The sequence below is a fragment of the Heptranchias perlo genome, chromosome 11 (genome assembly GCF_035084215.1).
Source record: "Heptranchias perlo isolate sHepPer1 chromosome 11, sHepPer1.hap1, whole genome shotgun sequence".
Taxonomy (NCBI): Eukaryota; Metazoa; Chordata; class Chondrichthyes; order Hexanchiformes; family Hexanchidae; genus Heptranchias; species Heptranchias perlo.
Window position 1 is genome coordinate 52,877,840 of NC_090335.1, and position 23,752 is coordinate 52,901,591.

The window sequence follows — 23,752 nt, forward strand, 5'->3', positions numbered from 1 at the left end:
ATTTAATGTTTAATCCAAAAGACAGAACCTCCGACAGTGCTGCATTCCCTCAATAATCTACTGAAGTGTCAGCCTAGATTATGTGCTCAAGTCATTCTGTACTGGCAGAAACATTGAGACTACACTGAGTTTTACTGTGTGTTCCTTGAACCAAGGAAGTCATTTTGGAAACTTGCAAAAGCGGACATGATTAATAAACATGTTTGTTGAGTTCAGGTTTTGGAAATGGTCAGAAGCTCCTGCCTCATGGATAAGGTACCAGATTTACTTAATGGAGATGCCAGAGTGCAGGATCCTCTGCTTATGAGGCTCAATAATCATATTTTTCTAATTTTCTTAGTATTGAATTAGTTGGAGTGCTGCTGGAGGACAAGGAATAATGTTTGTGTTTACCTTTTACAATGACTGAACTCAGTAAAATGTGTCATTTATTAAAGTACAATTATTAACAAGATAAGAAATTAAGAAGTTGATTTTGTTGGGGGGAAAGGATCAGTTCCACTTTTACCATTTGCAGTGTTACAGAATAAATAAGGTTTATAACCCAACCAAGATCAAGGTGATGATTTAATCACTGTGGATATCCTGTCAGTTCATACTTGCATATTAATCATTTGCTGCTAGTTTTTATTAGTGAATTGCACATTTTTTATATCTTGTTACTTCAGAAACACTTTTGGAATATTTTTCTCTGAAACATTCCAAAGCACCTCACTTACAATGAATTACTTCAAAATGCAGCAATCGTTGTTATGCAAATATGGCAATCATTTTGAGCACTCAAACAGCAATGAAATTAATGGGTAGTTAATCATTTTTTTTGGTGGTAGTGGTTGAACGAACAATGTTGGCCACTTCTTGCTCTTTGTCAAATAATGCCACATGATCGCTAACATCCACCTGAACCAGCAGAACAGTTTAACATCTCATCCAAAGGGCAGCACTCCCTCAGACTGCACACAAGTATCAGCCCAGTTTATATGTTCGAGTCCTGGAGTGGAGCTTGAACTGACAACCATCTGGCTCGGGGCAAAAGGGCTACCAAATGAGCCAAGCACACCAGGAAAATCAGACAATACTGATCCATGAAAAAAGCTAGCAATGACATATATGTAATATCTTAACTTATTGTAGATATACTAAAGAATAAAATGATTCAATTTTTTTTAAGAGTGAATGGCTTTTTCTTAGAACTTAATGAAAAAAATCATACTGAATGTTCATTTTCTAACATGACATTTTGTAATAATGCTGATAATCATGGAAATAGCAATTTGAGCCACTAATAATAAGCAACTTTAGTCCAAAAGGTCTGAATGTACTGGTCTTTGATCATCTTCAGACAGCTATTCTTAAAGGGGCACTTTAGTGATGTTCCAGACGTTCTTGTTATGAGCATCACACAATTGTATGTGGTGGCAGACTACAAGACGCCCACATCCTTTTTGTAGTGTTATTTGTGAAGTGTTTCTAACCAGCTCAATCTTCAGCTGGAAGCTTCTTTGAGTGCCTCACTATTTAATTTAAAGTAGGGTGGGAGGAGGGTTCTGTGAAGCATAAACACTGGCATAGACCAGTTGGGCCGAATGGCCTGTTTCTGTGCTGTAAATTCTATGTAATTCTAAATAAACTCTTTAAAAATTGTGCTATAGGAATGATTGTGACTCATAGTCTGCTGTCTTACTGCATTTTTGCTGCAGTAGGTAAGTTGGTATTAAAAGATAACAATGCAGCTTTAGTCACACTAAAATAGCAGTACATTAGTTTTAAATTTTTTTTGTTCTCCGTTTTTGATGTATTTTCTTTTGTATTAAAGATATCTCTTTCCGCCTCCTATTTTTTGTTTTTTTTGTGTATTGTATCTGTGCAAGAAGGAAGGCAAGCAAGCACTTGCAAGCATTTTTCTTTTTCATCTATTATTCATGCATTCATCATCTTTTGCCTCTTCAGATGACTCTAGTATAGATTGGGAACTCACTATGAAGGGAATCTTAAAAGTGAACCATTTAAATGAATTTGCCATTTTAAGAAGAAATTAAGAATGTGGCAAAAAACATGACGTTAGCAAAAATGACACATTGTTGAAAAAAAAAACACACAAAATGTATCAAAGCAATTGGAAACAGACCAAACAAAACCTCAACTTATTAATCATTAATCCAGACCTTAATACAAGTTTTGGTGTAAACTGATTTTTTTATGTAACAGTGCCACCTAGTGTTTCTAGATGACAATAAATAACAATACTTTTTGAACATGATAGGTAATCCCACAGCGATTTCCAGCATTGCCATTCTATGTGTGTTAAAGGATTTGTGATCTGGCCCAGTTTTGGTTAAGCATGGTTTGATCTTTACCCCAGTCCCCCTATTTTAATAAACTCAAACAGAGCCATGAGCCAAAGCTGTGCACAGGACTTTGCAATTTAGATTTTTTTTTTAAATGCTCAATCCAAATTCAAGTCAAGTCACTGGAAATTGACTAGCTCAGTTCAATCTAACCCGAGACCTACCAGTTGTATAATACTAGGGAATCCAAAATGGCTCCAACTTGAACATCGCTAGAATGCTGCTTGGCTTAGGACTGGTCTTCGGCCATGTACCGAAGAGGAGAGGACACTTTCAAAAGGAATAAATAAGTAAATGGTGGTGCAGAAATAAGACTCATCACTGGTTGGATTTATATCTGCCAAAATTAGAAAAAATGAAAAACTAGATGATGGATCAGCAGTTCTACCAACCCACCCTTATTATCTCTTCTATCCTTTCACCAGCAACTCCCTATCATTAGTGTTGGAGACATTGAGACAATCATTTTATCTGGTGGTAGTCGCTGATACAGGATTGTAAAAAGTAAAACCTAAAATAAACTGGTGATAATCCCCCTCATGATGATAACATAGAGTGGGATCTAGGCCAATGCTGGAAGAGTAGGACAGTGTAAAGGGAGATTTACACTCTCTTTAACCCAAGCCATGCTAACAAGGATGCATGAGTACATGATCGTGATCTTTGGTTTAAAAAAAAGAAAATATTTCATTTTCTTGTACTATCTATCATCATCTTGATAAGCAAAAATAAATCGTGTGTACACACAAAGTAATAACAGTAGAAGCCATTTTATCTAAACTTTCGAATAAATTAAAATGAGTATTGGTCTCTTGTGCACCACAGCTAATGTGAAGTTTATTATTGTTTATCTGAAATCCTGGTTATCCGGATTTTTCAAATCTCTCTTGGGTAATTTCTTCTGTTCTTTCAATATGTTGTGTTCAATCAAATCTATGTGCACTAATATCACTCTAAACTGCTGTTTCTGCAGGAGGTAGTTTTTTCGGTGAATGGCATTGATTTCAACAAACACAATTGTTAGCAAATGTAGCTTTAACATCCAGCATGCAGTAGTTACAAGGACTGAGCATGTATCAGTCACAAGTACAGATTGAACTGTACTCTATTCATGCTTAGTAATCATATTTCTTTCTCTTTTCTCTCTCTCTCTCTGATTTCCTAGGTAGGAGTGAAGTGGTTGCAGATCTGTTGCCCAGTTTTGATGTAGAGATTATGCCAGGTACTGGTATTTCTCATGAAGTCCATTCCATCCCTCACCAACACCCACCCCCCCCCCCACACCCCTCCCAAACTTATACCCACTATGATGCTGTTTATCTGCCATCTCAAGGTCTGTCATTTCGAGCAAGTTGCTATCTTAATTTTTTGAGGGCTGCAGTGAGATTTATGTATCAAAAGGGTCTTGACAAGCTTGTCCAGTTTGCAGAGAAATGGCAGTTGCAATTTAACACAGGGAAATGTGAGATTTGGCAGGGGGAAGGTTGATGGGATTATGTGGTAAATGGGAATGTACTTAAGGTATTGACCAGGAGAGAGATCTTTGGGTTTTAGGGGACAGGTCATTAAGACCATCAGCTAAATGTTCCCAGGCTGTTAGAAAATCAAATAGAATATTGCGATTCAGGTATAACACATAAATCCAGAGAGGTCGTTTTAAAATCTATAGGCTTGGTGAGATCACATCTGGAGTACTGCGTGCAGTTTTGGTCTCCCTATTTCAAAAAGGATATTCAGTTTTTGGAGGGAGTACAGAGAAGGGCTACACGGTTGATCCCTGAACGGAAGGGAATGATGTAAGAAGTAAGATTGACTACCCTGGGTCTTTTCTCGCTTGAAAAGGGAAGACTGAGAGGATATGATAGAAATCTAAAATTATGAAAGTTTTGGACAAATTGGATCTAAGTAAGCTTTCCTGCCATGTAGAAAATTTAAACACAAGTTGTATTATTTACAAATTAAGGACAACAAAATAAATTAGGAAATGTAGAAGGAACCTTTTTTTACTAAAAGGGTGGTAAGTATGTTGAACAGATTACTGACATGAATGGTGGAACAAGAACCCTTAATGGGTTTCGAGAAGGAATTAGTCAAATTCTTGTCAACATTTAAAGTCTAAAATCTTCACATTTAATAGAAAAGCACCAAAGGAATGCTGTGGATAGGTGGGCTAGATGGACTGAAGGTCTTCTGCCTGGAATTGTTACCAATTTAAAACAACAAATACTATATAATAAGTAACTTTGCAAAACTAACCCTTAGCTTAAACTTACTCCAGGTGCATGAAACCAATCCATACTAGCTGCCAATCTAAAATACAACCCCCCCCCCACCCCGCCTTGTAAACACCCATTTTCTCACACAAATAAGGTCACATTCCCACATATAAGTCACAGCTATCTCTGCTCTCATAAGGATTTGCTTGCTAACTGTACAGAAAATGAAAATAGAAAGTGCTAATTTCTTTGGTGCTTTCTCATGCAATGATTTTTTTTTCAAGTCATGCACAAACCTCCTCCATCAATTGGAGAAAATCTTTATAGATCATCAATTGGGAAACTGCATTTTGACCCAAATTGGTAGACTGAGCACTCAACCGGTTCATGGCTGCCTGCCTTTGCAGGATCCAGCGAAAACGGCCTCATTAGTTGGGTGTTGGCGCCTCCAGCAATACGACCTTGTTTACCTCAGTGTTGTAGCCAAAGTTGGTCCTGCAGTCAACGGAAGTGATACAAAGATAAAAGCACCACTTTTAGGTTAACCTGAACGTACAGAGACTAGTTTGAACTGACCTCTCAAATCTGTCTTTGTTTTTAATTAGCTTTGTTAGTACAGTATCATCTAGTTAATTAGAAACTTACAATGACTGACTGACTAATAATCACACCAAAATCTTTTTTCTTCTCCATCTTTGCTAATGGAGCCTCCCCAATGGTTTAGTTGGTAAAGGTAGTGTAACTCAGCCATACTGCCCAGAAGATCCCAGTTCAATTTCCAGCTGGTGCTGACCAGCCTGTCTTGAGGCTTTTCACTTTTCTGAGCTACTGGTCTATCTTAAAATATGAGCCTTTATCATCCCACGGAGTTAGGTTTCACCTAGTTCCACATTCCATTGGCCTATTGTGAAATAACTCATCATGCACGTTTCATATTTCCTGTTCCAACATGAATTACTTTACATTTATCTTCATTGAATCCTTCTGCATAATTCTTCCAAGTATTTCTGAATGCTATTTATTTCTCTTATACTTGTTACCTGTCCACATAGCTTGGGAAATATTGTGAACAACAGACGATCCTGGACAGACCCCTGGAGAAATGCTGATCCTCAGCCAGAGCTTTCTCCATTTATCACCACCATCTGATTCCTATTGTCAAAACAAGTTTCCAGTCCAGGTTACCAATTTACCATTAATTCCACAGATTTTCTTTTAGCCTCATGTGGTTGATTACCTCAGAGGGGGAAGATTTCCTTTGTTTATTGTTTGTAGAGCAAAATTGTAAAAGAGATTTGTTGTAAATGTAAGTGTGATTTTGTTAAAAAAGCGCACAGAGGAAATCGTGAATGCATCAAACTGACAAATCATGGGAGGGAAAGAATTATCCATTATTAGAAAGCCCATGTGAGAGCAACTTGTTGAAAGATAAGAGAAAGATAATGCAACTAAAATAATCATTTAAAAATCCAACAAGCCTCCATGGTAAGATCAATTTTGCTCTGCCTGATCACCTTACTCTGAAGCACCTTTCACTGAAAGTAATTACTTCCATGTATCATAAATAACAGCAGTAGCAAATCAAAATAAAGTAAGAATTTGCATTTATATGGCATTTTACCACATCTCTCAGAAACATCCCAAAATACTTCACGTACAATGAATTACTTAGAAGTGCAGTCACTATTGTTAGGTAGGCAAACACGGCAGATGTTTTGTGCACAAGGTTCCAAACAGCAATGAGATGACTAACAGCTTAATCAGTTTTTGGTGGTGTTGGTTGAGGGAAGAATGTTGGTCAAATAGTGCCTAGAATCTTTAACATCCATTGGAACAGACAGATGGAATCTCAGTTAAACGTCTCATCCAAAAACAGCAATTTCAATAATGAACAACACTCCTTCAGATCTTCACTGATTATGCACTTAAATCCTTTTGAATCCAACTGAACCAAGATTACACTAAGGAGAAAATGAATATTATTTCAATGGAAATACAGAGCAGTGCATTGGAAAATAGTAGGAATCAGCAGCTAAAATATTACATAGTAAATGTTATGAAATGTCAAATTGGAATATTTCACTCATCAGTGTGGTGCTTTATAACAGGGAAAGAAGTAATGGTGTGAATTTACACGATACCTCTCGAGCTACTATATACTCAAAGTGGTGGGACTGTAGTTATGGGTACAACTACCAAATTAACCTTTCCAGTTGGCTGTCTTACTTATTGCTGCTGAGCCTAAGTGGTGCTGTTTACTGTCAGGATGGTCTGATTAAAACAGGAGAATTATGAGCTACATTTTACACTATTCCCAGGGGAGTTTTCTTGTCTTAAATATTTTGCTGTTGATTTGAAAAAATATACTTACAGTGGGGGTCATAAAGAATACATGTCAGAATGCCATGGATAATGGAAAATAAACCACTGAATGATGCAGGGCAGCGTAATTCACAAATGGTATTGGGACAAGATAATTATGTTGACTGTGTCATGAATCAATTATTTGCTATGATTCACTGCACCTTGACATGTATTCTGTTTATACCAAACTATTTATTTATATATGCAAGCTGATCTCTGTGATGTTGCTCATGACCAGTCTGAGACCTGGAGCACAGTTATAGTACTTTGCTACTAAGCTGGCCAGTCCCTTTAAAGTCTTTGCTCAGGTTCTCCTTGTGGGAAATTGTTGCAAATAGGTCCTGAAGCTATTTGGAAGTTTCTCTAGATTGGAAACTGCTTGTTTTGCTTGGTTTATCCCCTTTGTGAGAAGCCACATTTATCTAACTAGGCCAAAATATCTGAAAGTCTGGAAAAAAAATAGCATGGAATGACTGAAACTTTTTCTCTTATTGAATATTTTTTTTTAAAGATTATTCAGTTGGTGTTTTCTACGCACTCAAAACTTTTATACAAGTAAGTAAGAACGAAAGAAAGAACTTTCATTTATATAGCGCCTTTCACAATCTCAGGATGTCCCAAAACAGCTGTTGAAGTACTTTTAAAGTGTAGTCATTGTTGTAATGTAGGAAACGTGGCAGCCAATTTGCGCACAGCAAGGTCCCACAAACAGCAATGAGATAATGACCAGATAATCTGTTTTTAGTGATACTGGTTGAGGGATAAATAGTAGCCAGAACACAGGGGAGAACTCCCCTGCTCCAAAATAATGCCTGAGAGGGGAGACGGTCCTCGGTTTAATGTCTCATCTGAAAGACAGCACCTTCGACAATGTAGCACTCCCTCAGTACTGCACTGAAGTATCAGCCTAGATTTTCTACTCAAGTCTCTGGAGTTGGACTCGAACTCGAACCCACAACCTTCTGATTCAGAGGCAAGAGTGCTATCACTGAGCTACAGCTGACTTTGGATTTGAGAAAGACAAATCGGAATATTTTCTTAATGGTGAGAGACTAGGAGCTGTGGAGGAGCAAAGAGATTTGGGTGTCCATGTTCATAAATCACTAAAAGCTAGTCCAAAGGTACAAAAAATAATCAAAAAGGCTAATAGAATGTTAGCCTTTATCTCAAGGGGATTGGAATTCAAAAATTAGGAAGTGATGCATAGTTATGTAAGAAGCCATATGAAATACTGCATTCAGTTTTGGGCACCAAACTTCAGGAAAGATATATTGGCCTTGGAGGAGGTACAGCGCAGATTCACCAGAATGATACCAGGGTTTAAGGTTTAAAATATGATGTCAGGTTTCATAAACTTGGCTAGTATTTCCTTCACTTTAGAAGGTTAAAGGGTGATTTAATTAAGGTATTTAAAATGATTAAGGGATTCGATAGGGCATATACAGAGAAACTATTTCCTCCGGTGGGGGAATCCTGAACGAGGGGGCATAATCAAATTAGAGTTTCATTTACACAAATGCTGGGAAAATCTGGAACACGTTCCCCCAAAAGGCTGTGGATGTTGGTCAATTGAAATTTTCAAGACTGAAATCACTAGATTTTTGTTAGGTAAGAGTATCAAGGGATATGGAACAAAGGTGGGTAAATGGAAATGAGGAACAAATCAGCCATGATATCAATAAATGGGGGAACAGGCTTGAGGGGCTGAACGGCCTACTCCTGTTCCTATGTTCCTGTTCTCTTGTGCAATGCCACAGAAAATTGACTAGTATATTTTATAATGCCATTGTACATGATGAATGTGGGAGGTGTATCAATACATTAAGATTTCTGGGCATTCTTCCACATTGCAACGGGAGCTATGTGGATTGCAGTGTTGAAGCAATTTGTTTGTTCTCACACTCTGGGGTTCAGTTACGTTGAGAAATAAGGGGGTCCTGCCAACTTGTAGTCCACTTAGTTGGGATCATTGTCGTTTCTTGTCAATGGGGCATCACCATTTCACTCAAGTTTGTTGTGGAGAGGGCTGCAGTTCGTCACAGTGACTTATGCAGATTTTAATAAGAAGCCTGTGTACTGCAGGGGCCTTTGCTTTCCAATGAATAGACTCAACAAGTATTGAACTAAGTCCTTTGGAATTATGTAGCTGGTTATGGTGGTTTACCAGTTATCGTCCAGAATGGTTAAATGTGGAGGTATGATCATAATATGTGTGAGATGATGCTCTTCTCGCCACAACCTCTCCAATGCCGGAGAAATGAAATTTCAAGAGCTCGTTTGGAGTGTGTTATGTATGATGTTGCGTTGTCCATCATACATTTTGATGCAGGTGGTGGTGCTGCTGTGGCATTTTCCATTAACTAGCAGATTACATCTTATTAGCATACAACTTACATTTATATACTGCTATAACATAGAAAAAGTCCCAAAACATAAATTTTAAAAAAAAGATGCTGAGCCAAAGCAGATATTACAGGGGTGACCAAAAGCTTGGTCAAAAAGATGTATTTTAAGGAAGGCCTTAAAAAGGAGAGGAAGCAAGATTAATGGATAGAACTCCAATTTATGGAGCCTAGGTGGCTGAAGACGTAGCCACCAATGGTGGGGTGGTGGGAAGGGGGATGCACAAAAGGCCAGAGTTAGGGGGATGGATAGTTCAGGGTTTGAGGCTGGAGAAGGTTACAGAAATAGGATCAGGTAAGATCATGAGGCACTGGGGGACCAGGAAACAATGTAGGTCAGCAAGCACAGAGGTGACGGCTGAGCGGGACGGTGCGGGCAGCAGAGCTTTGAATGAGCTGAAGTTTATGACGGGTGGAAGATGGGAGGCTGGCCAGGAGACATTGGAGTAATCGAGCCTGAATGTGACCAAGGCATGGATGAGGGTTTCAGTATCAATTGGCTCAGGCAGGAGCAGAAGCAGGTGATGTTACAGGTGGAAGTAGGTGGTCTTTGTGGTGGAGAGGATATAGAATTGGCTTGAATGTCCTAAATACTTTGAATATTCAGCTATTTAACAACCAGGATATAGAGAAGGATGTACAATATTAGCAGGAAATTATTCATGTCACTAAATATTTACTAATTTGGATTTTGGCTGTTATTATTTTAAGTACTTTGATTCACTCTGAAATAGATAAAGCCTTAAATATGGTTTATCAGAAAAAAGTGAAGGCACTAAAACTGAATATTTAAAGGGGATGTATCATCAGCAGTTTGAATTGTAAATCAAAACCTCCTGTTTCTAAAATTATGGACAGTTCCATCATCAATGTGCTTGCAGATCTAGTGACCCCCACTTTGTTAGTATTGTTTCTGGATCATCCTTTCTGGCAAGAGTGAGGATTGTGCCCACGACATCAATTTTTAATATAATCTTTATCCATTATAGTGCAAAAGATGCATTGTTATTATATCATAATGTTTACACTGCATTTACAGTGGGGAGGAAGGTCCACTTTAAACAATCCATCCAACCACATTCCTCACACCCACCCATCCTGAAAATATTTAAATTTTGAAATTTAATGAGTTTTTTCCTTTTTTTTCCACGTTTGAGATAAATAATTAAACCCAAACTGTCAATTTAATATGAATTAAATCTGAATAATAAGCAGTTTCACTCACAGAGGCCATAAGGGTGGCTAGTTTGGGAAATGGAAGTGTTGCACTGGTATAGTAAAGGGTCCTGTTCTGAGATTTAAGTTAAGATTCAAAGAGTGTGGCAAGATCTTCACCCTGTTTTTTTAAACTTGAACTGTAGCTCAGCTAAGAGCCTTGGATGCTGATACTTGGTTTCCCTGCACTGGTATTCCTTACCTGGAGGAGCATAAATTGCTAAGAAAAAGTTAAGGCAAAAACCAGGAATGTGCCAGCCTTTATCTGGCTTTAGATAACTAGTGCACTAACTAAAAAAGGATAAACATCCCATTACTCACCATTGTAGTCCTCCCCCCCCGCCCCCCACCATATTGCAAGACTAGTAATTTCAGTTGGCAAAATAATGCTAGTATTATGCTTTTGTGTGTGGAAAAAAAATGGGGTCAAAATGTGTTCGAAAAGATTGGTAGCATAAAATGATCACAATGTCTGAATATTGAAAAGCATAAATCTCTCTCAATCAGAAACTCTTGAAGATGTAACCAAGCCCCGCTTCAAAATCACTGCAGAAAGTAAATAAATGAACATCAGTTGTCTTTAATGGTTCTTCATCACTTTGGTGTTTCACATTGTTCTCCTGTGTCCTGGCATAATCCCCCATCATTACCTATTAACACTTCAATCATCTTCAGCATTTTGTGTGTTGGGATGTTCATGTAATAATAGAATAAGGCTTGAAGGGCATTGATGCTGACATTAGTGATGCAGAGAACAAGGCCTGGATTTTTACTGCGAGCCGTGGGGAGAGCGGGGGAAGGATTTCCGTACGGGAAACCCAGAGGTATGGGTTTCCTGGACGTCCTGCCGATTTTGACGTCAGGACGTCTTTTTAATTTTTTCAGCAGGTTTCCCGATGGACAGGCTGGTCGCCTGTCAGATGGGAAAGCAGCCAGGGAGCGAATGCCAGGTAAGTTGGACATCGGGGGGCGGGGGGGGGGGGGGGGGCGGAGAGTCGGACATTGGGGAGGGGCAGACATTGGGTGGGGGGGGGGTGGGTTGGTGGTCAGACATCGGGGGCAGCCGTGGATAGATCGGTGGGGGGGGGCGGACATGGGTGGGGGTCAGACGATCGCGTATCCGATTGCAGCAGTTAAGCTTGTTGGGCCTGCTCCTCATGGCCCATAAGCAGTGCAAGAAAGACACTTACCTGATGATCCGACCCTTTTTTTAAATTATATGATTTGTATCAATTGGGATTAATTGTATTCAGGTGGTGGGTATCGATTGGGGACTCTCTTGTATCCTTTTTCTAGGCGAGCTTAGCTAGGGTGTGTGTGTGTGTGTGTGTGTGTGTGTGTGTGTGTGTAAGTAAGGGAAATCTCTGTGAATAAATGCTTGGAAGCAACTAAAGACCAGGCTCTAGTATTCTTTCCTTCACCATGTAGCTATCCAGTTTTAACACGTCTCGCCTCCTCTTACCTGGCGAGAATCACGAGCCTCGGGAATCCTGGCCCGCAGGAGTTAAAAATAAAAGCTATTAAAATGGAGGCCCACAGCCTCCTTAAAAGATTTCAGTGACCGACCCGCCTCCCAAGAGTGGGTTGGTCACCCCACCCTCGACCCGGCATTGTTAAAACTGGAAGTGGGTGGGTTGGAGTCAGGTTTTACATTTTTACAGTTTTTACCTTCCCACCTGCCCTCAACCCACCTGTCCTTGGGGGTTAAAATTACCCCCAACAGTCATGCAAGAAAAAAAAATTATAAAAATTCTGACAACTCCTTTTGAGTTCTACGTGGGTACTGATAGATTTACATCACCTTACATTTGCAGTGTAATATAGAAATAAAACAGAATCTCAAAGCTTTTAAAAATTATTATTGGTGTCTTTTTTCTCAATTTTCCCCCCTGTAGGTCTCTCACTACTGTTAACTGCTGCTACGTTTTCTCCAGCTAGGAGAGAGGGAGATCTGGACTATGGACTTCACCATTTTTGAAGCACTTCTGGTTTTTAATTTGCTATTAGCCAAAAATTACTGACCATACTACATTTGTATTAAACCACCGACATTTTGGCTCTTTTTAATACTTTACTCTGACTTTATTTAAGAAAATGTATTAAAGCTGAAGTAACCTGGGCTCCCTCCAGGCAAACACACGCGTGCGATGCTGAGCCATACAGGATCAGACTGTTCCAGGTTATATCCCTGGTGTGAGCGGAGTTAGCTGAGCTCATCCAGGACAGACACTATAATTGGCCTCAGTGGCTCCTGCTTAAAGAGAAGGAAACCAGCTAGAGGTCCCACTCCGATCACTCTCTAGTGACCCTTTTGTAAAGTGCATATCTATATAAAGTGGATGTTGGGGGAGGACAAAGTAGAGCTTGCTTATGATTTCCTCCCTGCTGACACTTGCTGTGCAGTTTCACAGACCACTTAAGCAGCTTTCTTTTGTGGGTCTAGCAGGTTGCTGCTGGAATAAGGGTACCTGATTTTGCAGTGTAACCTCTGGAGTGAGCTCATTTAATGCTCCTAGAATCCAAAGAAAAACAGTACCAATATAAAAGTGACTTTGGAACGTTCCCTGTGGAACCATATCTCGGTATAAGTGACTGACTTCAGTAGAAGGGGGAGGGGTTAACCATTGTGGTATCTTTTTGGGCTTTTTATCAGCTATAATGAAATCTATCAAGGTACAATGGTGAGTCATTCTCTAATAAAGCATCAACATTTATTGCAAACACGTCACCCATTGCAAATGGCCTAAACTTTATAGAAATGTTATTTATTTTAAATATTTTAGAAAACGCCTTTAGGGAGTTCAAAGTAGTGAAAGAAAAAAAATTGTATTTAGCAGCAAAAACAGCAATGTAAAGCAATCGTGAATAATCCAACATGTTCCATGCTGCAATAAGGGGTAGAAAGCTAATTAAAGCATGCAGTAACAAGTCAATAAGATGTGAGGACTATTATGTTATTTAGCCATTAACATAAGAACATAAGAAATAGGAGCAGGAGGAGGCCATACGGGCCCTCGAACCTGCTTCGCCATTCAATAAGATCATGGCTGATCCTCGACCTCAGCTTCACTTTCCCACCCGGTCCCCATATCCCTTGATTCCCCTAGAGTCCAAAAATCTATCTATCTCAGCCTTGAATAAACTCGATGACAGACCATCCACTGCCCTGTGGAGTGGAGAATTCCAAAGATTCACAACCCTCTGAGTGAAGAAATTTCTCCTCCTCTCAGTTTTAAATGGCCAACCCCTTATCCTGAGGCTATGCCTCCTAGTTCTAGACTCTCCAGCTGGGGTAAACAACTTCTCAGCAAGACCATAGAATTCTTTGTGTGTTATATAATGCCCTTTATTAATTTTTTTATATTACAGAATGGGCATTTGTTGGTTTAGTGCTCTCTGGATCTCTTCTACTCCTTATCCTGCTTGGTGTATGTTGGTGCCAGTGCTGCCCTCACACGTGCTGTTGCTACGTCCGCTGCCCATGTTGTCCAGAATCCTGCTGTTGCCCTCGAGCCCGTAAGTATAGCTTTCCACAGTACAGTTGTTAAAGGGATTTATTTTCTGTCATTTTATTTCTTCTTTACATTACCTTTAAGTTATTTCAGGGATGCTTATTTAGTTAAAGATGCTAGATAAATGGGGTCATGTAATTGTTCATATTCTTAAGGAAATACGCTTCCCATGGAGTACAACAATACCAATTTTTCCTCTATGCAATTACATGACTGCCCTTAGGAAAAGATTTGTTTGATGCGTTACAAGCAAAAAGGTCTAAGTAGCAATAGTGTTGACCGAATGAAACAGGCTAAATGCCTATTCGGATTTTACCTTTCAAATATCCACTTTACACAATGTTACAGGCTAAAATAACATTAGGGGCATGATTTTAACTCTGAAAAATAGGTGGGTTAGGGGCGGGGTGGGGGGGGTGGCAGTAAAAATTTTGAAAATCTAAAACCCGCCCCCACCCGCCCATTTCCGGTTTTAACGGAGGTGGGACAAGGGGAGGGCGACCAACCCGCTCTTAGGAGGCGGGTCAGTCACTAAAAGCTTTCAAGGAGGCTGCGGGCCTCTATTTTAACAGCTTTTTTATTTTTAACCCCGGGCCTTCCACTTCAGGCCGCGTGAGAGGAGGCGAGAAGGCCCGAAACAGCACGTAAGTGCCTTTATAGCATAATTGTTCAAATGCATGTGATGCTCAGTAGTTATTTGTCCTTTGTCAATCAAGAAAGAAGTCAATATACCTGTAGGCAACATGGCATTTATAAATTAAACAAGAAATGTTTAACACTATTCTTTTCTCTTTATCAGTGTATGCAGCTGGGAAAGCAGTAAAAGCTGGACATCCTCCCAGTGTTGCAGCCTATCCACCATACTACATCCCTAGTGTTTCTAGGGTACCCATCTCGCCAAGTATAATTGATACAAAGCCTCTGCCTCCACCTGCACGTGTGGACAATGATGTGGGGGGATCTGGTAAGAATACTTTCTTTCAAAACAAAGATCAACTCAGACATAAGGTACCATGTCATAGACATCAATTTCTGTGTGTGAATGGATAACCGGATCGTAAACTTCTTCCAGACAAAGCTCCAAACACAACTATATAATAATAGCGGGTAGTAATGATACAAGTCAGCAACTTGCAACAACAATTTGCCTTTTTTCTCTCCCTCCCCCACTCCTCCTTCTCCCTCATCCTGGGTTTTGCCTTCTGTATCCAATTCCCTCTCCACTTCCTCAGGAGTCAGTGAAGCCATAACTCCTCCTTCCCATAGTCCATTCCCTCAGTGATTCTGTCCAGCGATCGGGAGAGGGAGGGAGGCAGCTATCAGGAAATGGAGGGAAGCGCGACCGGAAAGGGCTGGGGTTGAAGGGTTGTGGTGGGGGGGGGGGGGGGTGTGGAGAGCGGAGGCCAGCGGCAGCCTGTGGTTTTAATATGGAGCTCCTGCTCTTCCTGGCTCCACATTCAGGTAAGTATGTTTAAAAACTTACCTCTTCGGTGACTGCCTGGAGCATTGCCTTTAAGGTCCACTGGTTAGGTCACACAGAGACCTGGTTGTCCTGAATGCAGCCGGCCCGTGCCAGTTGCGTTCAGCCCAATTTTACACAGGGGGCCTCAAACAGGCATTATTTGTAAGACTGAGATCAATATATTTTTGTGAGGTAAGGGTATCAAGGAACATGAAGCAAAAGCAGGTAAATGGAGTTGAGGTACAGATCAGCCATGATCTAACTGAATAGTGGAATGAGCTCGAGGGGCTGAATGGCCTACTCCTATTCCTATTTAATTGCTACCAGCATTTGATGGCTTAATAGATAAGTACACTGCCCAATGTGCTAGATTCCATGTTAAATTTCTGTGTATGCTGAGTTAGCTGATCTCAGCTGGTACAATTATTGGAGCACTACAGTCGGTCTCAGCACCCTTGGGCAAGGTGGCATTAGTTCCTGCTTCTTATTCCAATCCAATGACTTCTACTGAAAAAATGTGTGGCTATTGGGCGAAGTCACTGGATTGTATTGCCCTCCATGGTTGAACAATCTCACATATGAAGAAAGACCACTTGGATGAGCTGCCGCAGCAAGAGTCAGCACCTTTAGTTTGTACCTTTCTTAACATTTTGATTTGTTTCTGTTGACAGTGAAACCCCCATACAAATAGTGAATCAAAACTTATATTTGCAAAACACAGGTGTGTTTCTATAAGTTATTAGCTATAAATTAATTTAAGGCCAGGTTCCTGTAATACAGCTATTTTTTTCTTTTTCCTTCATAGTACGTAGTGGCTACAGGATTCAAGCCAACAAAGAGCAAGACTCCATGAAGGTCATTTACTATGTGGAAAAGGAGCTGGCGCAGTTTGACCCCTCTCGGAGAAAGTATGAACAATGTACGGGTTGTAGGTATTGAGAGAGATTTGAGGGATGGTTGTGGTGGATTTCTTCTATAAATAGGTTGGCTCAGCAAAAATACAGAGACTTTCAGCCACCTATGTCTTGTTTCAGTTTGCACTATAATTGAGTTCTATTAGTTCTCAGCAAGGCTGCTAATTAGATTGCCTCACGTTCATCCTGAGTCAAAGGATTACTTGCATTCCTATCCAAATCTACATGATTTTGAAGTATGCATTTTGAAATGGAATGACCCATCTACCAATTTTAATAAGTGATAATTATATTGGTATAGTTAACACTTCCACAAAGTAAATAAAGTCAATATTACACAAGGCCTCTGAAATTCCATGAGGTCTCCTGCTGTAACTCTAGTGGGAGACCAGCAGAACCCTCCCCCCAGAAATGGTATAAATGGCTGAAAACAGCCGGGAGCACCCCTTTGCAGAATGTCAAGGCCAAATTTATCAACTATCCGAAGTCGCTAGTTTGCAGTTTTTGTGGAAAATTGCATAAAATCATGTAATGTGATCTGGCAAAACATCTGCAGAAATCTGGGAATCTGTGTGACAATTTGACTCATTTGATCGCTATAAACCAGTGGCTCTGCTTGCTACCTATAAGGCAAAAGCACTTAATTTGTTCTGCCATCTCAAATCTCAAAAGGTAAGCTTAATATCACAATGGCCATATGACAATTAATGTAGGGGGACTACATCCAATGAGAAATATCTAGTACTTTACAGAGCCATTATTGCCTTCAGAGAATTTTTGGGCAGGCTCAGTTCCTGGAAAATGTAGAGCTGGCTTGCTCTAAAAAATCTGATTCCATGGCTGCCAAAATCTCACTGTTGATAAAATGTGCACTGTAAAATTCACTATCTGCTACAGCTCAAACTATTGTAATGTGATTTTTGTAAGCCTATTTTAATTTTTTTTAGACTTTGCAATGCAAACACGTACTTTTAGAAAAGTCTGATGTGATTATTAATTCACACAGGTGACAATAGCCTTTTAAGTATTCCAAAGCCTTTTTACTCCAAGATTCAGACTGTGAACAATAATCTAGCAGCAGGCTGACATTGTGCAAGAGCAGGTGCTAAGCTGATGCCATCACAGGGTTTAGCCAGAGAGCATCTCTGTGGGGAATGAGTGTTTCCAGCATTTTCTGTTTTTAATTGAGTTCAGCATCTCTTTCCCTTTTCATATGCAAATCAGCAGCTGTGATTTGCATTGTAAACCAGATGCAAATTGGAAGAATTCTGGGTTGCTTTTGTCTGGTACCAGTTAATAATATAAATCATAAGGAAAACATTAGAAAAAGAATATAAATACATTTTTAAAAACTTCTTGTATTATACAGCGAGCAACATGTCAGAGCTGAGTTCGCTGCATGATCAGGACACTGATTTCCGCCAGACCTTCTCTCAGGCTCGAAAGCAAGCGCTCCCCACAATTACTGACCAGGACGACGATTCATCACTCAGGGCTCAGCTGGTAAGAGGACCTGCACATTTCAAGTGCAGAGAAAAGAGAGACAATGAACGCTGCAGTAGCAGGTACGGTAAAAGAAATGTTCAGTTTAAAAAAAACCTTCACAGATACCATTTATATAAACACTCCTCTTTTATTTATAGTTGTATTTCACAATAATACTGTGCAGCCTTGCAGATACATTATTGCCCATCCATATTCTCAGAAGTCATAATTCCTTCCTGACCTTTTTATTCCATTCTCCTAATAAATTATCATTGCTCTTTAGGATGTAGTTGGTGGTGGAGAAACATTCTTACAAGTGAATTAAACAAAATGAACAGTTTAAAAAATCAGCTACACGTACATTTAAAACTACACCTTTTTACTGTTGTTTGCTATTAAGGCTTTAATACAGAAAGTTCATTTGAATCCCTAAGCAGTTGCAGGATAATGATAAGTGTTATATTTTTAGTGTTTGTTTGATGATCTATATATAAACTAATTTAGAAAAGTAGAACAACATAAAAGGGAATCCAAAAGTCTTCTTTAGGCATATAAATAGTAAGCGGGTAGTAAGGCGGGGGGTGGGGGGAGGCCGGTTAGGGACCAAAAAGGAGATCTACTCATGGAGGCAGAGGGCATGGCTGAGGTACTAAATGAGTACTTTGCATCTGTCTTTACCAAGGAAAAAGATGCTGCCAAAGTCACAGTAAAAGAAGAGGTAGTTGAGATATCAGATGGGCTAAAGGTTGATGAAGAGGAGGTACAAGAAAGGCTGGCTGTACTTAAAGTAGATAAGTCATCCGGTCTGGATGGGTGAGGGAAGTAAGGGTGGAAATTGCAGAGGTGCTGGCCATAATCTTCCAATCCTCCTTAGATATGGTGGTGGTGCCTGAGGACTGGAGAATTGCAAATGTTACACCCTTGTTCAAAAAAGGGTGGAAGAATAAACCCGGCAACTACAGGCCAGCCAGTTTAACCTTGATGGTGGGGAAGCTTTTAGAAACGATAATCGGGACAAAATTAATGGTCGCTTGGACAAGTGTGGATTAATAAAGGAAAGCCAGCATGGATTTGTTAAAGGCAAATCATGTTTAACTAACTTGATTGAGTTTTTTGATGAGGTAGCAGAGAGGGTTGATGTTGCGTATATTTGCAGATGACACAAAACGTGGAAGTGTAGTAAACAGTAAGGAGGATAGTAATAGACTTCAAGAGGACGTACACAGGCTGGTGGAATGGGCGTACGCATGGCAGATGAAATTTAACGCAGAGAAGTGCGAAGTGATATGTTTTGGCAGGAAGAATGAGGAGAGGCAATATAAACTAAATGGTACAATTCTAAAGGGGGTGCAGGAACAGAGAGACCTGGGGTATATGTGCACAAATCTTTGGAAGTGGTAGGACAGGTTGAAAAAGCGGTTTAAAAAGCATACAGGATCCTGGGCTTTACAAAAAGAGGCATAGAGTACAAAAGCAAGGAAGTTATGTTGAACCTTTATAAAACAGCTGGAGTATTATGTCCAATTCTGGGCACCGCACTTTAGGAAGGATGTCCAGGCCTAAGAGAGGGTGCAGAAAAGTTTTACTAGAATGGTTCCAGAGATGAGGGACTTCAGTTATGTGGATAGACTGGAGAAGCTGGGGTTGCTCTTCTTAGAGCAGAGAAAGTTAATTGGAGATTTGATAGAAGTGTACAAAATCATAAGGGTTTAGATAAAGTAAATAAATAAAAACTGTTCTCATTGGTGGAAGAGTTGAGAATCAGAGGACACAGATTTAGGGTGATTGGCAAAAGAATCAAGGGTTACATGAGGAAAAACTTTTTTACGCAGCGAGTAGCTATGATCTGGTATGTGCTGCCTGAAAGGGTGGTGGAAGCAGATTCAATTGTGGCTTTCAAAAAGGAATTGGATAAATACTTGAAGGGAAATTTTTTTTAAGGCTACAGGGAAAGAGCGGGGGAATGGGACTAACTGGATTGCTCTTACAAAGAGCCGGCACAGCCTTCCTTCTGTACTGTAACCATTCTATGATTCAAAGAAAAAGCAGCACAGATTTGCCTAAATATAGTGGCAATAAAATTAGTTTCCAGATTTAAGTTTCCAATCACAGAACCAAAATATTTAATTTTTAATAGTTGATCTCCTGTGGCATTGTTCAGAGTTAGTTTGAAGTGCGGGGTGCAATGTCCCACTTTTCTTACCAATATTTGTCTCGAAAGCTGTTTTCTGTTGGGAAGATCTTAGGACTGGGATCCCCCTAGCTGGGAAGGGGTGCCAATACTAAGGCTTCAGACCTACAAGACTGAGGTTACATTGTCAGATAGAGACTTCCAGGATTTTGACCCAGCAATGATGAAGGAATGTCGAAGTCTGGATGGTGTTTCCATGTACTTCAACCCTTGCTCTTGTAGGTTGTAAAATACACAGTAAATTCCAGACGAAGATACACCCAGCTCCAAAGTGGTGCAGATATATAAATTGTAAACAATTTTACAACACCAAGTTATAGTCCAGCAATTTTATTTTAAATTCACAAGCTTTCGGAGATATATAAATGACAGGGTAATGAGGATCAAAGCTGCTGTTTCAGAAATTCCACCATTTACAGCAAAATTGTGCCCAACTTAAGTTAAGCTTGTAGAAAAGGGAGATAAGTTACCAATGCGACTTGTGAAACCAGACAGTGGTTGAGTTCACAGGCATATAATACCCCAAACTTTGTCTGAAACATTGGGGATTCTCCTGTTCATCTGCTGTAACTTCAGTGGAAGAGCCGAACAAATCTTGTAAAAAAACCCAGCATATATAGCATTTTTATTGTCTTTCTGGGATTTCCACAGCTCTTCTGCCGAAGTTACAGCGGACGAGAAGGAGAAGCTCTGCGAAAATTTACTCCCATCAGCTTTGAATGAAATAATTAGAATAAAATCTTTTCTGAGCTCTGCTGCCAAGAAAGGATTCTGCAAACTGCCTTTTAGCAGTTTCAAGCAGGGAAATCTTTTGCTTTCCATCCTTCTGACACAGAGCACTAACCATAGGGTTTCCCCGTATATGTCCTTATAATGGAGGCAGAACAGGAGCATAGGACCCGATTTACAAGCAGTAATGAGGCTCCTGCCTGATTCAGTTGGGCGTCTGGGCTGCCCAGTGGAACTCCCGGGGAAAATGGCAGCGGCTAGGAGCTGAGTAAGGTGGGGCGGTAAGTGCAGAACAGCTATTTTAGGGCCACTACCATCTCGTTTCTGCCGGACGGGCCGAGTTAAAATATATATATGAAAGAAGCTGCATTTCTGCTGACTAAGGCAGAATATGTGTAATAGCTTTTTCAAAAGCATTACTTTTTAATGGTTTTTATCTCTAATGGAGAAGGGGATATGCAGATCTAACCAACCCTGGTTAGTCTGAAGGAGTGATCTTGTAGTGCTGATGTTGATGCAATTATCTAGTCAAAATGGTGATGGTTCTTGCACATAGTCCTGAGCACAAGTATAACTTCTCCATAACATTTCAAGTGGTTTCAGTCCCTAGAACTACAGTTATTTTAATTTGTATTATGTGATTTTCAAATTTAACTTCAGAGTACATGACTTTCACACACTCCAAAATCAAGGCTGAACTGAAGTGTGAACTAACATGAATACATACTATTTGTTTAGTAAAGCTTTATATGTCAAAATAAGTTTTTGTTATGTATATATTTCATGAAAGTGAATGAACTTCAGTAGCAATCATATAGCAAGATTTAGCTTGTGTTGAACTGCAGTAGAAAGCCATTAAGAATATTTCATTTTAATTGTTCACTAGGTCACGGTCTCGATCTTGTGAAAGACAAAGGATTGAATTCCATGACAAAGAACAAACAAGGTCACTGGATGAACTTGAAGAGTTTGCAGAATCATACCATTATAGGGGAAGGAGGGGTAATTCCCTAGAGCCAGAACGATGGGAGAGAAAAGATGCTGACAGAGGGGAGTATTACAGAGCACTCAGAGACCGGTACCATTATCAAGACAACTCTTTGGATGATTATTACAACAAAAGAAGTCAAAGCAGGAATGAACTGTACGATACTGACCAGGGACAAGTTTATAATAGTCAAAGGAAGAGAGATCGGCGGGAAGAATATCCAGTAAGGTGCACAAATGATGGTGGCAGAGCCTATGATGATGCTTTCATCAACAGTATTCTGGAGAGAAATGCCAAATGCAGATCTTACAATGAAAGCTACAGCAGTGAAACCCCTTCCAAAACCAGCCTTAAGCGAGGTAATGACCATCACTATGGGAAATCTCCAAGCTACAGGACAGAAGAGGAAGAGACACTGCCTCCATACACTGAAATGCACTTGCAGAGACTTAGGCCAGAAGAACTGGCAGCAAGGGTCTACTACCAGAAAATGGGGAGTGTTCACGAGAGGAAAGAACAAACAAGACAGAAGAAAACTGTAAGTTTGATTACCTTTTTAATTTAAAAAAAATGAAGAAATTCTGTTCTTTTTTGGAACCTGTATACTTCCTTTGAAAATAAATGTATTAATTTGATTTAAACTTAGTTTACTCTAGGATAATGTTGTCTTGTGCTAATGAATTCTGTGCTCATCAAGGTTCAGTGTGTCAGTTCCTGGGAACAGAACATTTTCTCACTTTTGGCACCCACTGCCAAGCACCCTAAAGTCTGGTATCTCACAATGGCTGATGCAGTGTAGTGTACCCTTTATCCAGGTCCCAATGATGTCCCCTATGGGGATTCAAATCTCCTAGCTGGTAGTGTGGATTCTACGATTGGTTGGCTGTGGAACAGCTCTCAAGCTGATTTGAAATCTTCTTTGCGATGGAACCATTCCAGGGTACAGTGAGATACTTCTCATAACTGACATCACCAGAGCAGGGAAGGAACCTCTTATATTTTAAGAGAAAAATCTAGAAGAAATAGCTGGTAAGAATATAATTTTCTAATATAAGAGGGAGAGTACTTTGGAGAAATTATATTTCCCTTATGCTTTTCTTCACTTTTACTCCAAGAGGAACATCATATTAAAACATGGTGGGGTCGATTTTCACTTTCACCAGCGGTGGTAAACTGTGAGTTGGAGATGAAGTCAATGGAAAGGAGAATTGGAAAGGGTGTATAACAGGTGGTCAATTCACTACTGACAGTTTTCCACCTCCACCGAAAGTGAAAATCGGCCTCTGTCAGTTTTAGAAATAGGGGGAATTAGGCAGTGATTAAAGAATATATTTTATAGGTCATTTGTTTGTAACTGTTTTTAAATACATTGGGCTGGATTTTGCTGTGAGCGGCGAACGAATGGCGCCCGCCGTTCGTTAAACTTGCACTTGCCAATAGACTTTTCATGGGCTTTTGCATGGCAAGTTGCTCTCGTTGGGCACTCAGTCCAACGCGCTGCCCTCTACAGGGCATCTGGGACCTGCGTGAACAGGGCAAGCAGCTGTGTGCCCCCTTAACCAATCAGATTGAAGCATTGTTAATGAGCTGTGCCGAGACTGAACCAGGAAGTGTAAGTTAGTGAATTCAATATCAAATCAGGTACAGAAAGCAAAATAAAGAGAGAGTAACACTGAATTAAGAGACAGAGATAAAAGAGACAAAGAAAAATTTTAAAAATAAAAATTTTAAAACATTTTTTTAAAATGTCCAACAACAATTAAAATCTGAAGGAATAAGACTCCACACTTGTAAAAGTTAATTTTCAGTGCTAGAGAGATTGTTTGGCCGTCATTAAGACTTAACATGCCATTAAAATGGTGCTTAAACTTGAAACGACTGGACGTATCTTTTTTTGGCGAGTTCATATCCATCCGCAGAAGCTTC

The 23,752-nt window shown here is 39.9% G+C and overlaps 1 protein-coding gene across 1 annotated transcript in view; it reads left to right on the forward strand.

Annotated features, from left to right (window-relative positions):
• Nucleotides 1–23,752, forward strand: part of LOC137326968 (immunoglobulin-like domain-containing receptor 2) — a 41,841-nt gene that overhangs the window by 14,657 nt on the left and 3,432 nt on the right. The window contains exons 3-7 of the mRNA XM_067992342.1: nucleotides 3,514–3,570; nucleotides 13,915–14,061; nucleotides 14,857–15,021; nucleotides 17,803–17,998; nucleotides 21,725–22,364. Of these exons, the coding sequence (XP_067848443.1) occupies nucleotides 3,514–3,570; nucleotides 13,915–14,061; nucleotides 14,857–15,021; nucleotides 17,803–17,998; nucleotides 21,725–22,364 (1,205 nt within the window). The remainder of the gene's footprint in view (nucleotides 1–3,513; nucleotides 3,571–13,914; nucleotides 14,062–14,856; nucleotides 15,022–17,802; nucleotides 17,999–21,724; nucleotides 22,365–23,752) is intronic.